Consider the following 18203-nt stretch of genomic DNA (forward strand, 5'->3'; position numbering starts at 1 on the left):
AGGTGGGTAGGGGGTGGAACCAAGGAATGGTGCTTAGAGGTGGGTAGGGGGTGGACACGAGGTGACTCAGAAGGAGGTAGTTCCTGCACCTATTCTGAGGGCAAAAAAATATCCCTGAATACATGTACTAAAGGAAACCTGTTCTGAAAGAAACATGGGGCCTGCCATTGCTTTGTGTTATCTGGACATTCTAGTTGCCAGGCTGTCATACTGATGGCAGTTAGGATCTTTGACCTGGAATAAGTTGAAGATTGGGACTTCCTTGTGACTTTCCTGATCTGTGTGATTGTTATAGAACAGTAACCAAAGATCATCAAGACATCGTTTTGTAGGTGTTCAGCAATGGCAACCTCCATATTGTTCTCAGGACAGGTTTCTATTTAAAGGTCAATTTTACCAAGAGAAATGGGAAGGTGACTAATGGCTGCTGCTCCTCTGAAAATACTAGCTGCCTGGCTCCCATGACACTTTTTAAAGCTGAATTTCAGGTATGGATTTTATTGTAAGCAGATATCACCTTTGGGGAAGCAGAGAATTACTCTATGAAATTTTAGGTGAATGGGCGGGGGGGTTCTGCTGCCTGTATACTAAATGATCTTCTAATGATATACTCTAATGATTTTCCCTCCACATTTGAGAGTGCACTCTCATGACAAACCACAAATTGGCTGTAAGTGTTTTTGAGAAAACTCCACCTGTCGAAAGTGATAGAACTTATTAAAACCTATGTGTAAAGACAAAAAATTAATTTGTAGGCTTGCTACTCCATCTACTACCAGTAGGTTACCAACATCTGTTATAGACATATATGTCCTTGGAGTATCCACTCATGACTGGGAGAGTACTCGGATGTAATTACACTCATGTTGCAATTGGCATCCAACCTAAAAATAGTACTGGTGTCTTGGTGCTTCACCGTCCACTATATGTGGAAAAACCAACATAAACCCACGTTCAAATTAATGTGTCCTTGGTGCTTCAACGACAATGTCCCCAAAAAAAATAAAAAATAATATATATATATATATATATATATATATATATATATATATATATATATATATATATATATATATATATATATATATATATATATATATATATATATATATAATATATATATATAAATAAATATTTCATTGAAAATTGGTGTATAGGCAAGCAGTCCAATTTAAAAGTTAATAAAACAATATTTCCAGTGCTGTGCAATATGGAAGTGACTTGTATTGGCTCTTGCTTCTAATCCTTGTGCCAAGTAATAGAGATGTGGTGAGTGTGGGGCGTCTGCTGAGCCGGTCATTTACCCTTCCAGCAAGTCCTGGGAAAAACCAGAGCCTCAAGACCCTCAAGGAATAGTCTCAGATGCACTGTTCAACTCTGGATCAAATAGTAGTTTCCTTTTCTGTGACCCTGATAGTGTATCCTCATATAGAAGAAAGATGGGTTCCCATAGTGTAAATCCAAAAATGATTTTATTTAAAAGGTTACATTTAAAACAAAAGATTTCTCAGCATAGACGATCCTAATTTGCTTTTTTTTAAAAAGATGAGCGATCCGGGTCACTAAACCAGAAGTGAGGTGTGTGCGCAGCCCCGCCTTATGTGTTTCATCGTTGGACGTCATCTTGAGGCGGTGCCATCTTTGTGCACCTAACGTCATTTATGGTGAGCGGCCGTGCGGGATCCACCCCCTATTGGTTGATTAAGAGTGGACAGTGAAAGTAAACTGCGCCAATCCCAATACGCCGGCAATTAGAAATAAACCTTGTGCGAACAACACAGTGTCCTGCACTCCAGGTACCAATACTTCCTAAACTATATCCCTTGGGTTCAATTATCAAAAAATATCCTGCATCACCGTTCTCCTATTCCAGTCCTAGTATTAGCAGGTAAAACAGACATACAATTGGGAAGAATCATTCGGGCTATTTCAGCCCCGAAATTTTACAACGTCCATAGAGTATAGGTTACTAGGAATAATACCACTACATCCTTTCAGCAATAACAATGTTGGGGAAATCCCCATTAAATTAACCCCACCGCCCTTCCCACAGCTACATTCCACTGCTCTAGTCCACCCCAGTGGTTGGATTGGGAATTGCTATAGAAATAGCTGGGGGGTTCCTAGCTAATGGCTAGGTAAACTTTGGCAATCCAGATATTACCTGGCAAACCTAATAGATGACGGGCTTTTTTTGATATTAATAGATAATATTAATTATCGTTTTTATGGGTACTTGTAAGTTAACCTGGTACTATCAAGCCCAACATATGATTTGTTAATAAGTGGAGTCAGTCCTATAATTCACGCCATGGCTGGTCTAGTGGCTAACAGCTGTCACTAGGGTTCACCTACACCTTGATAACCCAGTTACACTTCAGGGCTCCCACACCCAGGTGGGATGTTGCCATTGGTAATAGTCATAATAAAAGTGCAGGTGCCAAAGCCAGCTAGTGGCAAACCTAGCTAGTATGCTCAAGCCCTAATGTTTAGGGTTATAGGCCCCCGTTCTACTAAAATAGGGTATTAGAGCTACGTGTACCTGGCTTATCCCCAGAGCATAAACCCGTACTCCACAAAATATTCTGCTCTTTTAATGGTGGGTCTCTAAGGATACTCACACCTGTAATATACACTAGGCCTTAATGGTATTGGGGTGCCTTATTGAAATAGGGGTTGTTTTAAGGGTTGGATATAAATCAATTTAAGCCTATATCCAGGTTAAGGCCCCCAGGCGCCAGAGACCCCAACCACTATATCCATATTGTTTCATTCTGTGAGATGAGAATTTTCTTATTACCCCCTCTCCAGTGATCTTTAATATGGTCTATTCCATGGAATATTATCCCTGTAGGATCTCTATGATGTACTTCATTGAAGTGTCGTGACAGGTTGTGTTTCTGGAACCCTTTTCCTATGTTATTAATATGCTCCCTAATTCTCACGAACAGGGGTCAGGTAGTTCTGCCCACATACTGAAGATGGCATGGACATTCAATAACGTATGTAAACATGGGTGCTGTTACATGTAATTATTTTATTTGATATTCTTTGTGGTGAACCTTGATCTGCATGTTTCTCTTTTTCATGGTTGCTTTTTGCTCACTTTGAATGGTAGACATCTTTGACATTTGTAGAAACCCTTCATTTCTGAGAATATTTTGACCAGTTTAGGGGGGGTGTCAATCACATTGTGGACTAGATGCTTTCGGAGTGTAAGAGCTCTTCTATATAAGAATTTTGGTTTCTTTGGTAGCATTTTTGGTAGTACTCGATCTTTCTTCAAAATGGGCCAATATTTTTTTATATGTTCAAGGGCTGTTTGTTTTCTTGGTGAATAGTGCATTCCTATCTGTTTTCATTTTTTTTGTCTTCAGCTTAACCAGGTTTTATTGTTGGTACCCTTTTTCTTGAAATCTGTTGATCATGATATCGGCTTGTGCTTGAAAATCTTTCAGTGTATGACAATTTCTGTGCAATCTTAATAATTGGCCCTTAGGGATGTTCCCTTTTCACGTAGGGTGATGGCAGCTCAAAGTTTGTATATAACCATAACCATTACGGTCTGTTTTGAATAATGTTCTGGTATGCAGACCATCCTCACTCACTCCAAGATCTGCAAATCCAGATTGTCAATCTGTTGGTGGCTCCATTCTCCTGTGAAGGTGATACCATACTTATTAAACAATAAAACAGACAACCTTCTCTCGAAGAGGTCCTGAGGCTAGACTGCACCAACAAGCCAACCCCTCGGATATACTTACATCTCCTTAAAGTCTCCCTTCCTGATTTGGATAAACTTGGGGCCCGTTGCTGTCAGGACCTCCCGGACCTTGACCAGGACGACTGGGATGATATTTGGGATTTCCCATTTAGGTCCCTGGTCTCCATCAGGGACCGCCTGCTCCAATTCAAAGTAGTTCACCGAGCCTATTTCCCCTCCTCTAGGCTACATAAAATGGTTGCTAATCTCTCCCCAGGATGTTGGAGATACGAGGGGACCCCAGGGGATTTTATTCATATATTCTGGACCTGTTCAGCTAACGTGGTGTTTTGGAAGGAGCTTATGTCTTGCATCCATCTTATTAGCGCTATCCCCTTGCAGCCTTCCATATTTGTCTGTCTATTGTGTCTTGTTGAATAGCAGATTCCTACTGTGGCGGAACCTATGTTGGTGAGCCTGTTAATGTTTTACGCCAGAAAGAGCATAGCACTTCACTGGAGAAAGTCGGCCCCACCTACGGTCGCTTCTTGGAGGCAGTTGGTGAATGAGCGCTTACCCCTATATAAGGACACATACTTTAACAGAGGCTGCCCCCTGAAGTATCAGAAACCATGGTCCAAATGATTGGAAGAACCATCTACAGTCTAGAGGAATCTAGATGGGTCTGAACTGAGAATAACCCCCCTAGCCTGAACACCTATATGACACTACACCCTCCATGAGAGTCAATGGTTGTGAGCAAGGTCTTCCTTCGGCCTTTGCACTCTACCACATATAAGTGGGAGCAATGGGTAAATGTCCATGCTATATCTCCGATCCACACCTCATTTGAATATAATGGTGACTTCCGCTTAAATGTAATGAGTTTATGATGTTGTACACCTATGCTTCCTGGTCACAGTCACTACTCTACCTCTATACTGTGTTCTATGCTATTTGTATGTGCTTTAACACCAATAAAAAGATTTCTTTAAAAAAACAAAAAACAATAAAACTCATTTATATCAGCGCAAATAATAACCTTAATCACTATGTAGTGATATGTGTAGTAGGTGATATAACAAAATCCCACGAATTTTTTTTTTAAAAATACCCCCCCACACACCTGGCTGCTGCACACACAGAAAATGCGCTCACTTCACATATAGAATATACATAACAAAACAGTGTTGCACTTCCTAAATAACTACCAATAAATCCTGAAATGAGAATAAATGATTAACTTGCAATGTAGCAAGATACTGACTGCACAATCAAATATTCATGTTCCCTGACTGGGAATAGTGAACAATACACAATAATGAAATATAAGTGTTCCCTAAATGGGATTAAGGAAATGATTGGTATAGAAGTGCTGGGTAGCTGCTCACGCTAACCCTTAAGCAGTTTCAAACAGCAATATCATAAATTGGACTATACCAATACTTTATAATAAATAAAGCAAAAACCTATTAAAATTTCATATAGTTTAATAAAGATATAGAACAATAACAAAACATCACTCATTAAAATACAATGGTGTGTACACTGCAGTTAGCGCGTTCCTGACAGGTTTTCCACAGGAAAAGTTCAAACCTAGTATTGCACAGGGTTTCCTCTACTAGTTTCGCGGCAGAAACCGCTTCCTCAGGCGGATATCTATACAAAACATAGTAGACAACATTTAAATAGATCATATACGAAAAAAAGCAACATGTCATAGAAGTAGCCTTTTATACATAAACAAATTCATTGTGTGGTTAAAGGTGGTCAGCTCACCCTGAACTTAAAAAATTAATTGCAGACAGGAGGACCCATAATTTCCACCCATGGCAGACATGGGGGATTGGTTAAACCGGCTCTAATAAAAGGAATTTATATTAGGTTAACTAATAGAATTGAAGTTTTTTCACTGTAAGTTTCATAAAATGGCCCAAGAAAAACTTGGGGGGAAAAAATAAATAAACCAGCACCAATTTTATTAGAGTTGATTAAAGGCATGTATCATGCTAGTCTTGTAAGGAAAAAATAAACCAACACCCAGAGGGACATGCAAACAATATAAAAAGATATAGGAACTAGCCACCAGGATCCACACTCTTCACCAAAAAGCAGTAGTAGTAACAAAGGGCTTACCAAAGAACCATTAGTATCAGATTACCAGGGCACAAGGGCTAAGGACAATGAAGTTACGTTTATAAGGATATCAGTGTTGGGTCTGCGGCTAATAAGCCTAACACGACCACAATGCTGCAAGAGATAGACTAGAGCATTTATATCTGTGGAGCAAAGAAGTAACAAGCAATGTAAAGCCCGAACACCAGAGAAGTACAAAGGATATTGGCAGATAATAGATCCAGTATAAATAGTTACCTGTCAGTCAAAATTGCCACGTGTTAAGCCCTGGGAGAGTCCGTGCAAACCTGCCTGTTCAGCGGTCAAACCGACCGCTAAATAGGCTCTCCAACGCACTCCACGCCGGACGCCCGCCGGGTCTGACGTTCCCGGTGGTGTCTGACGTCGTGTGGTCTGTTCCTCCACACTGCGCAGGTGCAGTACTCAACTCCTGCTGCGCAGGGGAAAAGAACGCTGATGGATCCCAGCGTTAACCCCTGCAAGTTAGGGCGGAGTCATACATCGTCCCAACCAGGGGGAACACATGTCCACCGAGGGGGGATAAAGAAGGCGTCCCTAATTTCCCACCTGCAGTAGAAGACAAAAAAAATGAAAAGATAAAAAGAAAGAAAAGGAAAAGAGAGAGGGAAGAGGAGAAAAAAAATATATATTATTTTTCAAGTATGAGGATCCAGCGGAGCTCCTTGTATAATAAAGATAATATAATATGAAATAGATAAATTATGATTTGCAAACATAATTGAACAGAATATATATTGGGGGTGTATAATACCCCAATAATTATGTCATCCACAGTAGACCAGGTGACTGTTTAGATGGATAGGGCATGGTAGGTTAGGGATGAAGTGTTGGGCCAGGGTTTATAAGAAGGGCTTATAGAAAATTGTCTCATTAAGACCCGGGGGTAGGGTGGCGTTGAGCCGTTCAATCCACAGGGTCTCCCTCTGTAGGATCGTTCGGTCCCAATCGCCACCCCTAGGATTTGGAAAGACCAGGTCGAGGACGAAGAATTGGGTCACTGAGGTGGTGATGGTGGAAACCAATATGTGTGCCAATCATGATGAGTTTACCACTTTCCAAGTAATAAAGGTGATCCCCAATCCTCTGTCTAAATTCACGGATGGTCTTTCCAATATAAAAAGCTTTACACCTACAAATCTATGTATGTATGTATGTATGTATGTATGTGTGTATGTATATGTGTGTATATATATATATATATATATATAATTATAAATAAACACCTTTAGTGCTACAGTTGGAGAATGTGCGTGGTAAAAATAATTCACCATTTGGTAGAACAAATTGTTTACCCTCCATGACCCACGGACAACGGAGGCAGTTGTTACATTTAAATGGGCCCCTAGGAGCATTGCGTATGGAATTAATAGGTGTATAATGACTACGTGTTAAGTGGTCCCGAAGGTACCTGGGGTATGTGCTAGCTTTCAAAAGATGTTGGTGTTTTCCTTTTTTCATCCCTTATGATTCCCATAACTGGAATCGATGAGGCCAAATGACACCACCCATGGGTACCAACCGGTATCCATGGATAGCATTCTTTGCCGCAACGTACATATACACTATCCCCTAGGGAAAGTTATTGTTGGCTTATAGTATCCTGAAAACTTTCAGAGCGGTGGCCATGATCAACTGGTTCAAAATGAAACTCACAGGATTGTTGGTACTAGGTCCCCTATTCAAAACGGTTCTTAAATTTGTATTAAGTTCTGGGTTACTGTATATTTATAGCGGCAGCTAAGAGAGGAATTTGGAGTGTGTATGGATGCAGTTTACTACATATCCAACAATTCTCATAACCTGATCTCTGAGAAAAAGAATACTTATACTGAAGTAACACCATTTTATCAGTAGAGGGGTATGAGTCCTTTTGGCCCTTCACATTTGATTCCCTTCTTTGTGTAGTTACTGTTCCATTAGAAGGGGGCTGCATATGGCCTTTAGGGTGCCCAAGTCCTCAGGATGATAGATGCGGTTAGTGACGATCCATGTGGGCAGAAACACCATCAGTGTCAGCATAAAGAGTAGGCACAAGGCTTTAGCAAAGTCTGTTGTAAGAGAAGTCATGTCATCTTTTTCAGAGTCTTATTATCACCTGTTTCACTCGTTCTTCAAGGATTTGCATCACCTATTTGACCTCCTTATCTGTGTCTTGCTTCGGGGTCCTTTTGTGGTACTTTCTTTATCCTCTCGTCATGGATCCAGGCTCCGGATTGTTCCATGAGGACAGCGGTTCTGGTCACTGACTACGCAAGTGGGACCGCAAGGATAATGTTTCTTCTTGGTCTGGTTCAGGTGGTGAATTACAACCACATCTTTGGTTTGGAACTCGTGTGTTGGTTCCTGTGAGGGTAATGAAAAAGAATACTTTACCGTAGATGCCATTCAACTTCATAATCAAGTTTCTACAATGTTCTTCCTGTATCAAACTTTGATCTCTCTGCTTTATTACCAATGGTTTCTTAAACCAGAGCGTGAGAATTGGTTGACCCAGCAGGATCTTAAAAGGGGACAAGTGATTAGTCTTGGAAGTGGACATTCTTATATCTGCTAAAAACGCAAGCAGCACAGTTTTCCGTTTGGCAAATGTGCCATCCGTAGCTTCCCTTATTTTATCTTTAATTGTTTGGTTCATTCTTTCCACTATACCTGAACTCGGTGGGTGATATGGAATTTCTGCTCTATTTGCAAAGTCTTGTGTTTACATTTCAGCTGTAGCTTTCCATCCTTTGTCTTATGCCATGGTACTATGAGATGAATAAAGGTGCGCTTGCTTTTGGTATGCCTGGTTTCCCCTCTTTGGCAATGAGTCCTGTCTCAGAACACATTGTAAAACCCAGTTTATTCCCAAAAGCCAGATATTCTGGTGAAGCCATAGGCTATAGGGTCTGCAAAACGTGTTCCCAGGGCAAAGTTGGGGGTGTAAATGGGGGGGGGGGGGGGGCATTTGGATAAAAGCTGGGACCATCAACTTGTTTAGTGGCGTCGGCCAATGCATTTCCCTTTGAAATGTCATCAGTACTGTGTGTGTGTGCTTCCGTTAGGTGACCTAATGTAAATGATGTAGCCATTCCTACAGCCACTGGGACTACTCTAGAAAAAATGCCACAGGTCTCAGCTTTCCTCCATGCTCTTGTGCAAGGACCCCAGCCATGGTTTTACAGTTGTCCTTTGCAAACAAAATGAAACATTATACAATATTCAAGTAATCCCAGACCAGGAGCCATTACCATAGCAGTTTTAAGATACATAAAAGCATTAACCATTTCATTTCACAAGATCAGGACTGTTAGGTAGAGCAGCTTGTCTCAGCAAGTTATCATAGTAGGAGCAATCGGGTATCCATTGGCGGCAGTAACCAATCATACCTAAGAAGGTTAACGCTTCCTTCTTGGTATATCGGCGGGGCAGACCCACAGAGCCGCAGCTCACTTGTGACTGATTCTCCTTTCACAATGGTACAGAGTAAAATCAAGACACTCAACAGTTTCCTGACACCATTGCAACTTTTATTTAGACATTTTGTGACCTCTCTATGCTAAATGTTCTAACCGTAAAACAGTATTTCTGGCAGGCTTCCTGAGAGGGACTACACAACAGTAGGTTATTGAAGATGGACTGAACCATGGCTAGGTACCTAAGACTGTAAGGTTGCCTGGAGAGCTATTGAGTAGACTGCAGGTGAGTCTATATAGCCATTGCAAGAGATTCCAGGTTATCTGGCACCCTCTATAGGAAGAAAAAATAGTAGTAGTTGTGTCTTTTCATCAACAGGGATGGAGAAAAAAAACATTACTTAACCACTTCAGCCCCGGAGGATTTTACCCCCTTCCTTACCAGAGCACTTTTTGCGATTTTGGCACTGCGTCGCTTTAACTGACAATTGCGCGGTCATGCGACGTTGCACCCAAACAAAATTGACGTACTTTTTGTCCCACAAATAGAGCTTTATTTTGGTGGTATTTGATCACCTCAGCGGTTTTTATTTTTTGCACTATAAACAAAAAAAGAGCGACAATTTTGAAAAATAACACTATTTTTTACTTTTTGAAATGAAATAAAATATATGCGCAGGTACAATCTCAAAATTCTGCTGAACACAGTACCTACACATTAACAGTGCTATAAAAATAAAATGAGTAATATATATATATATATATATATATATATATATATATATATATATATATATATATATATATATATATATATATATATATATATATTATAATATTACAGTATAGGGAAGACAAAGAATGGAAAAGGAAATAGGAGTGTTGTGATCCCAAAGCCCTTAGGTTTGATAGGAGAGTCTTCTCAGAGTCCACAGTACACCATGCATATAAACAGCCTCGTGCTCCGTTTGATCCCCCCTTTGCCAATGCACTTACCCCTAAGGATTTAATCTTAGGCGTTGTAAAAGGTTTTTACTGAGAAGTCCTCTTGCACTGCAATCATCAGCCCACCAAAGGTGTCTCCACCCAGGAACTTTTGCTTATACTCCACCCAGGATTCCACTAGACTCAGTCAGTTCATTACCATAATCCGAAAAAACAGACCGAGAAAATCCATAGTGTAAACCTGTTTATTTAAAAACCACACTCCACGCGCTATAAAAACTGCTTACATTTAAACATTTTTGAGTCATTGCATTAAAATCATCATCATCCAGCTGCGATCAGTTAATTCTCACCGCTCTCCTCCCAAAGTGTTCACGAACTGACAGGCAGAGGCCGATGAGACCTGGGATAACCACCGCTGTATACGACTTGATTGTGTGACTGATAATTTGTGTTTTTTTTTTTTTTCTTTTTTTTTTTTTTTTTACTTTTTGCTATAATAAATATCCCATTTTAAAAAACAAAAACAATTTTTTTCCTCAGTTTAGGCTGATACGTATTCTTCTACATATTTTTGGTTAAAAAAATCGCAATAAGCGTATATTGATTGGTTTGTGCAAAAGTTATAGCATCTACAATATAGAGGATAGATTTATGGCATTTTTTTTTTTCGTGGCTGCGACATTATGGCGAACGCATCGGACACTTTTGACACATACGCATTACTGCACATACTTTCAGTTTATCCAGCCAGATCGTATATGAATGGATTTATCAAAAAAGAATCAGTTTCGCATACTCTGACGACATGTCTTTACATATCTTTACACATCTCTCTAGGATTAGATAGGGGGTATTCTTTACTTTCTCCCTTACCCATTCTTGATTTGGTTACAAACAACTTATACAAACTTACCAAAGGGCCGTTGTCTTACCTTAGAAGACCCTCTTGTAATGTACAACAATATAAGCTCTAAACAATATTCTTATACAGTATAATACAATATTCTTATGCAATACAATCTAATATTCTGCGATAGAAAGAAGAAGCGAAAGGTTGGTAGAATTCTGATTGTCCGGTTCCTTCCTTGAGATCCTCTATTTTACCTTCCCAAAGACAACCATTAACCACTTTCAGAACGGACCATTTTGCTGGTAAATGACCAGAGGTCTTTTTACAATTTGGCACTGCGCTGCTTTCACTGGTAATTGTACGGTCATGGAATGTTGTACCCAAACAAAATTTGCGTCCTTTTTTTCCCACAAATAGAGCTTTCTTTTAAAGGTATTTGACTGACTGTGCGATATTTTTTTATTTATTTTTTTGCGATATAAACGTAAAAAGACCGAAAATTTTGAAAAAAAATATTTTCTACTTTATTGTTATTAGAAAAATCCAATAAACTCAATTTTAGTCATACATTTAGGCCAAAATGTATTCAGCCACATGTCTTTGGTAAAAAAAAAAAAAGTCAATAAGTGTATATTTATTGGTTTGCACAAAAGTTGTCACGTCTACAAACTAAGGTACATTTTCTGGAATTTACGCAGCTTTTAGTTTGACTGCCCATCTCATTTCTTGAGGTGCTAAAATGGCAGGGCAGTACAAACCCCCCCCCCCAAATGACCTCATTTTGGAAAGTAGACACCCTAAGGAAATTGATAAGAGGCATGTTGAGCCCATTGAATATATATTTTTTTTGCCTCAAGCGATTGAATAATGACAAAAAAAAAATAATTATTTTATTTTTTTTACACAAAGTTGTCACTAAATTATATATTGCTCACACATGCCATGGTTATATGTGGAATTGTACCCCAAAATACATTCTGCTGCTTCTCCTGAGTACGGGGATACCACATGTGGTCGACTTTTTGGAAGCCTAGCCACGTACGGGGCCCCGAAATCCAAGCACCGCCTTCAGGACTTCTAATGGCATACATTTGTAATTTTCACTCCTCACTATCTATCACAGTTTTGAAGGCCATAAAATACCAAGATGGCACAAAACTCCCCCAAATGACCCCATTTTAGAAAGTAGACACCCCAAGCTATTTGCTGAGAGGCATGTTGAGTCCATGGAATATTTTATATTTTGCCACAAGTTGTGGGAAAATTACAAACTTTTTTTTTTTCACAAAGTTGTCACTAAATGATATATTGCTCACACATGCTATGGGCATATGTGAAATGACACCCCAAAATAAATTCTGCTGCTTCTCCTGAGTATGGAGATACCACATGTGTGGGATTTTTTGGGAGCCTAGCTGCGTACGGGGCCCCGAAAGCCAAGCACCGCCTTCAGGCTTTCTAAGGTCGTATGCAGGGTCTCCACGAGGACGACAGAGTTCATTGTCTGCAGTTGTGTTTAGTGTTTTGTAAGTGACAGTGATCGATCGATACTGCACTTGGGTGGGCTGGGCTTGGCGGAGGAGCTAAACGCAGGTGCTAGCAGGTATCTGGGCTGATCCCGCTAACAATGCGTTTTTGGGAACCTAAACTGCTGGCGACGCTAATATAGATCTGATCAGATACTATATTACTAAGGGAGGTGTATGCTTTGCGCATGGGTGTTAGCGGTACTGGCACTAACCTGACGCTGCCTGGGGCGACGCAGACCCTATCTGACCCTCAAACTTATATCACCCGCCGGGGGATCAGGGGGTTAAACCTTTATTAGGTAATCAATGGCGGGTGCCTGAAACTATAAAAAATAAATAACCAACCAACCAGCGTCACCTGTAACAGTTATATGGTGATCACTGGTGAAAGGGTTAACTAGGGGGAAATTAGGGGGCTTTATGCGGTAGTATATGGGGGTCCCTGACGCTATAAAAAGCTGTTGTCGAACCTAAATACCTACCTGCCTAACTAGCGTCACCTGTGACACTAATACAGAGATCAGAAAAACGATCGCTTATTAGTGACACTGGCGACGGGGGGTGATCACGGGGTTAAACCTTTATTGGGGGGGTTAGGGGGGTACCTTAGACCTAAAGGGGGCTAACCCTAACTGCCCTAACAGTTATTGCAGTCACAAATGACACCAATGCAATAATAAAAAAAAATAATGCAATTGGTGTCACTGTGACTGGGGGTGCAGGGGTGATTGGGGGGGTGAAGGGGGGGTGAAAGTGTGCCTGGCATATTCTACTATTAGTGTAGTGTGTTGGTGCAACTCACTGATCATCTCTCATCGGTGCCAGAACGAAAAAGACAGACACGAGGAGAGATTACATCACTTCCTCTGCCTGTGTTTACAATACAGGAGAGGAAGTGATGTAGGGGAAGCATTTCATTCGTCAGGAGCGATCGCGAGGGGGTGGCCATGAATGAATGGCCGCCCCCCTCATCCCGGATCGCTTCTGCACTGAATCCGACCGCCGCTGGCACTGGGGGGGGGGCGGCGATCGGGCCCCCCACCCGCGGGAAGGCATGGACGTACCTGTACGCCAATATGCCTGCCCGTGCCATTCTGCCGACGTACATCGGCGTGCGGCAGTCGGCAAGTGGTTAATGTGCCTGCCAAAAGCACGGCAGCTTACAATTAACCTCTCTACAATTTTGCACTTCACTCCCCACCTCGTCCAGTCACTTTGAATTATTTGAGAAAAATGCAAGGTGTTCTGTGAATGTCATCTGTGCTGAGTAAGTGCCCCCTGTGGCAGGGGCGGACTGACCATTCAGCTACTCGGGCACTGCCCGAGGGCCCCCGGGCCACTAGGGGGCCCCATCAGAGTTGCCAGCCTCAGTTAAACAAGGGATAGTATGTAAAAATCTGTTTGTTTTTTTTTTTTTTGTTTTTGTTTTTTACATCTGCCTCTGAAATGTCCATTACCAACATCCTTTTGGTCTAAAAACCCAGAGATTATAGCTGTCCCATGTCTCCAGTACCTTCTCAGCCAATAGACACATATCTGTGTGTACCTATATGTGTAACCTGTGTGATTGTATACTGTGTGGCCCCATAATCTCCTATTGCCCCGGGGCCCCATGAGTTGTCAGTCTGCCCCTGCCCTGTCGTTACTATGCAACAGGGCACAGGGACCTGAAGACTATGGCTATCGCTGTAGTAGCAGAACCTGCTAAAGCGATCCACTACTAATGCAGCAGTCCTACAGCTATGAAATATGAATCTCCTACATTGATCCAGGTGCGCTAACATAACTGCAATAAAATCCATACCTGGAATTCAGCTTTAAAGTGATACTAAACGATCGTTTATTTAAATCTTTTTTTAAATAACAAACATGTCATACTTACTTCCACTGTGCAGTACATCCATTTCTGGGGTCCCTCGGCAGCTCTTGCGGCTCCCCCCCCCGCATTAGATAACCCCCTTGGAAAAGTGCTCTCCCGAGGGGGTTACCTTGCGGGCGCACTCCCGAGTCCAGCATTCGGCGTCCATAGAGGCCGAATTCAGGACTCTGTTCCAGCATCATTGGATTTGATTGACAGCAACGGGAGCCAATGCCTGCGCTGCTCTCGAACTATCCAATCAAGAGCCAAAAAACCTGTGGAGAGAGGGATGGCGGGGACGTGCCAACAGAAATTCGGGGCTCAGGTAAGTAAAATGGAGGGGGGGCTAGGGGGCCAGTGACTGCAAGGTGTTTTTCACCCTAATGCATAGGATGCATTAAGGTGAAAAAACACAAACTTTACAACCCCTTTTAACAATTTCACTGTTTTCAGAGTTGCTACCATAGAACAGGTATTCTAATGAATTCTGCTCTCACTTGTTGAGTGCTAGTTCCAGGTGTCAATCACTCAATGCACCAAAGGCTGACAATTAGCATTTTCAGAAGTTGGCATAGGAAATGGCTGTATTTCTCTCTGTATGGTTTTCAATAATACAAAAAAAAAAAACTCTAGATCACGATTATTACATTTTTATGTCTATATGTTGTATAAGAGAAGCAGAGCTGGTTCCTGAAAATGCTCCTATGTGTCTCTTCATTTCAGACTCCACGATACAACCTCCGCAGTAGCATGTTAATGAACAAGTCCTCGTCTGCTTTGTAAATGTACCAGAGAATAGCCTGGCATGTTACTACTGACAAGGTCATTGATTTACTCATTTTATATATTTCTAATTGTGTGAAATAAATGTGTTTTTGTCAACTTATATCCGGACAACATAACATTTTTATATTGTAGTAAATAGTGTTGAGTTGAACTCGCCTGGGTTTGTTTTGGGCAGGGTTCAGCAAACTTCAAAGAAGTTCACATGCCAAATCCAAACCCTATTGAAATCAATGGGAGCTAAATGTGTCAAGTTAAAAATGTTAATTTTCTGGGCTAATAACTGGGGGGGGGGGGGGGGGGGGGCGGCCACCCCAAAAAAAAATTTTTTTCCAATGGAAAATAAATTCACTGGGGTGTATATATGTGTGTGTATGTGTGTGTGTGTGTGTGTGTGTGTGTGTGTGTGTGTGTGTATATATATATATATATATATATATATATATATATATATATATATATATATATATATATATATATATATATATATATATATATATATATATATATATATATATATTAAAAAGTCCAGAGGATCGCAGCACTTAAAATTTCTTTATTGAACCGAAGTTCAAACAAACATTACATGATGCGTAAGTTCATTACGTTTTGGACTCACAAGCTTACACCCTTCTTCAGACCATACACATCTAAAGTCATAGTTACACACATGGCTTAAATACCATAATTTTACACATTTGGAATCAATTACAGTATGTTATTAGTAATCGATTGTATACAAATTGGATCCTTTTCTTATACATCCTTATATCACAGGTGGGGAAATGGTTAGCAAAACGTAGAGCCCTCCCATATTTCAACAGAAGCCTTAAACTCGTTTTAATCTGTCAAAAACAAACATGTACACAATGTATCCCTATCTGGCCATCACATCGAATGAATTATCACCTAAATCAACAAATTTAAATCCAGATCTTTATTCAAACCCTTAGGAGCAATCGTATCAAGAAAATTAATCCAATGTAACTCTTGCTTTTTTAGAATGGATCCACTATTCTTATTAATTTCCTCCAGTACCATGAATTTTAATTTGGAAATCGAATGTCCTTTCTCCAAAAAATGTCTTGCTAAAGGCAACTGTACCAATTTGTCTTGGATTGAATATTTGTGCCTTGCTCTCCTACCTTTTAACTTTCTGAATGGTTTCTCCTATGTAAAGCCACATGAACATTTTATTGCATATATTACATGTGACGATTGGCAAGTGTAAACCCCTTTAATTTTAATATCATACCCCTTATGTGGATGGGATATACTCTTGCCTTTTATCATGGAGTTACATTGCATACACGATAGACATGGGTATGACGGGATCCTAAAAAAAGTTACTAATGTGCTAGGAGGGGTATATTGGTTAAATCCCTTAGTGTTCTACCTTTTCTATATGAGGATAAGGGGGAATCTTGGAATTCATTAATATTCGGATAATTCTCTCTTACTAAACCCCTATGTTTAAGGATATTATGGATCCGAAGTGAATATGGATGATACTGTGACACAAATGGAATTCTCCTATCATTTCTATAGTGATGCCTATTCTCTGCTAAATGTATACGTTCCTTTTTAACTAATGAAACTGGATAACCTCGCTTAACAAGTCTGGCTTCCATTTCATTTAATCTTACTTCACATTGTTGTGGATCACTAATGATTATTTTAACCCTATGCAGCTGGCTCCTAGGTATCGAATTGACCACCAGCCGTATATGTACAGTGGCCGGGTGGGAGCTCCCTCCTTCTGAATGTATGTTCCCAAATGTCCTTCAGAAGGAGCGGGATCGCGCAGGTGTCCCCCCCGACACACCTCCTTTCGGTAAAGCAGGAGGGCACTGTGATTTGCCCTCCTGATCCACACGAATGCTATGTCTAATCACAGCCATTGTAATGTAAACAGAGGGGGAGGGGTGGCATCTGACAGGGGATCCCAATCTGCCTGTGCCCCCCAGAGACAGGAGAGGTGCTCAGAAGGAGCGGGATCGCACAGGTGTCCCCACCTCCTTTTGATACGGCAGGAGGGCTCTGTGATTGGCCTTCCTGATCACATGACGACTGTGTCCAATCAATGTAATGTAATGTAAATAGAGAGCGGTTGTAACTGCTCTCATCAGAAAGAGAGATCTGTGCTGTAGCCAGGAGATCAGTGAGTTTTTAGCTGTTTGTCTGCTGTTTACCCACTGATCACCCAGCTAGTGTCTTCAAAACACAGCGTCACCAAAACTGTGAAAGCACCTGTCATACAGTGAACATCTGCCTGCCAACAGCTGGCACATCTGCCTCCCGCCATCTTGGCCCATCTGCCCACCAACGTGACTAAAGGATTCTACAATGCAGAGGAGGCTCTCCAGATACTCCAGAGTATGTTGAACGAGAGTAGCAGGGAACTCCGGGATAGGCAGGCATCCACCAGCAGTTCTGCAACATTCTTAGAGGATAGGACAGATGCTTGCAAAGGAGCATCCCATCAACGAGGCAGGGCCCATACTAGCCTCCCAGATGTTCTACTGTATCCAACATGGTTGCCCTGTGCATCAGTACAACCTGTAATTCCCCTTTTCTTTATCGTACATCATGGGACACAGAGCCTTAAGTAATAGCTTATAGGCTACCTTCAGGTGTTGACACTGGTAAACCCAATCAAGGAATGTTACTTCCTATATAACCCCTCCTCCTTCCAAGAGCACATACATTTTTTCGCCAGTGTCTAAAGGTGTTGGTCACGAGTTAAGATGTGCTCTGAGGAGCTCCAGGAGGGATCCATACTGGATTTAAATGGCCTCCATACACCAGATCCATCCAAAGTGCTACCGAGGCCTAAAAGGATGGTACCTGGGGCCTTGTACCCAAAGTACAAGGTTTTGCCTGTAACGCCTCTCTTTGTAGGTCTGGACCCCAGGAACCCAGGGTTTAGGTCTTGTTACATTACCTAAACTTCCTGATGGGGTGCTTTACAGGTCCAATG

At 41.1% G+C, this 18203-nt stretch overlaps 1 protein-coding gene across 1 annotated transcript in view; it reads left to right on the top strand.

The window, feature by feature from the left end:
- Nucleotides 1-15352, top strand: part of LOC143988504 (uncharacterized) — a 71379-nt gene extending 56027 nt beyond the window's left edge. Inside the window, exon 9 of the mRNA XM_077488127.1 lies at nt 15164-15352. Coding sequence (XP_077344253.1) covers nt 15164-15223 — 60 coding nt within the window. The 3' untranslated portion in view covers nt 15224-15352. The remainder of the gene's footprint in view (nt 1-15163) is intronic.
- The last annotated feature ends 2851 nt before the right edge of the window (nt 15353-18203 follow it).

Source organism: Lithobates pipiens, unplaced genomic scaffold (assembly GCF_037356315.1).
Source record: "Lithobates pipiens isolate NorthernLeopardFrog02 unplaced genomic scaffold, aLitPip1_a1.2 Scaffold_1, whole genome shotgun sequence".
NCBI lineage: Eukaryota > Metazoa > Chordata > Amphibia > Anura > Ranidae > Lithobates > Lithobates pipiens.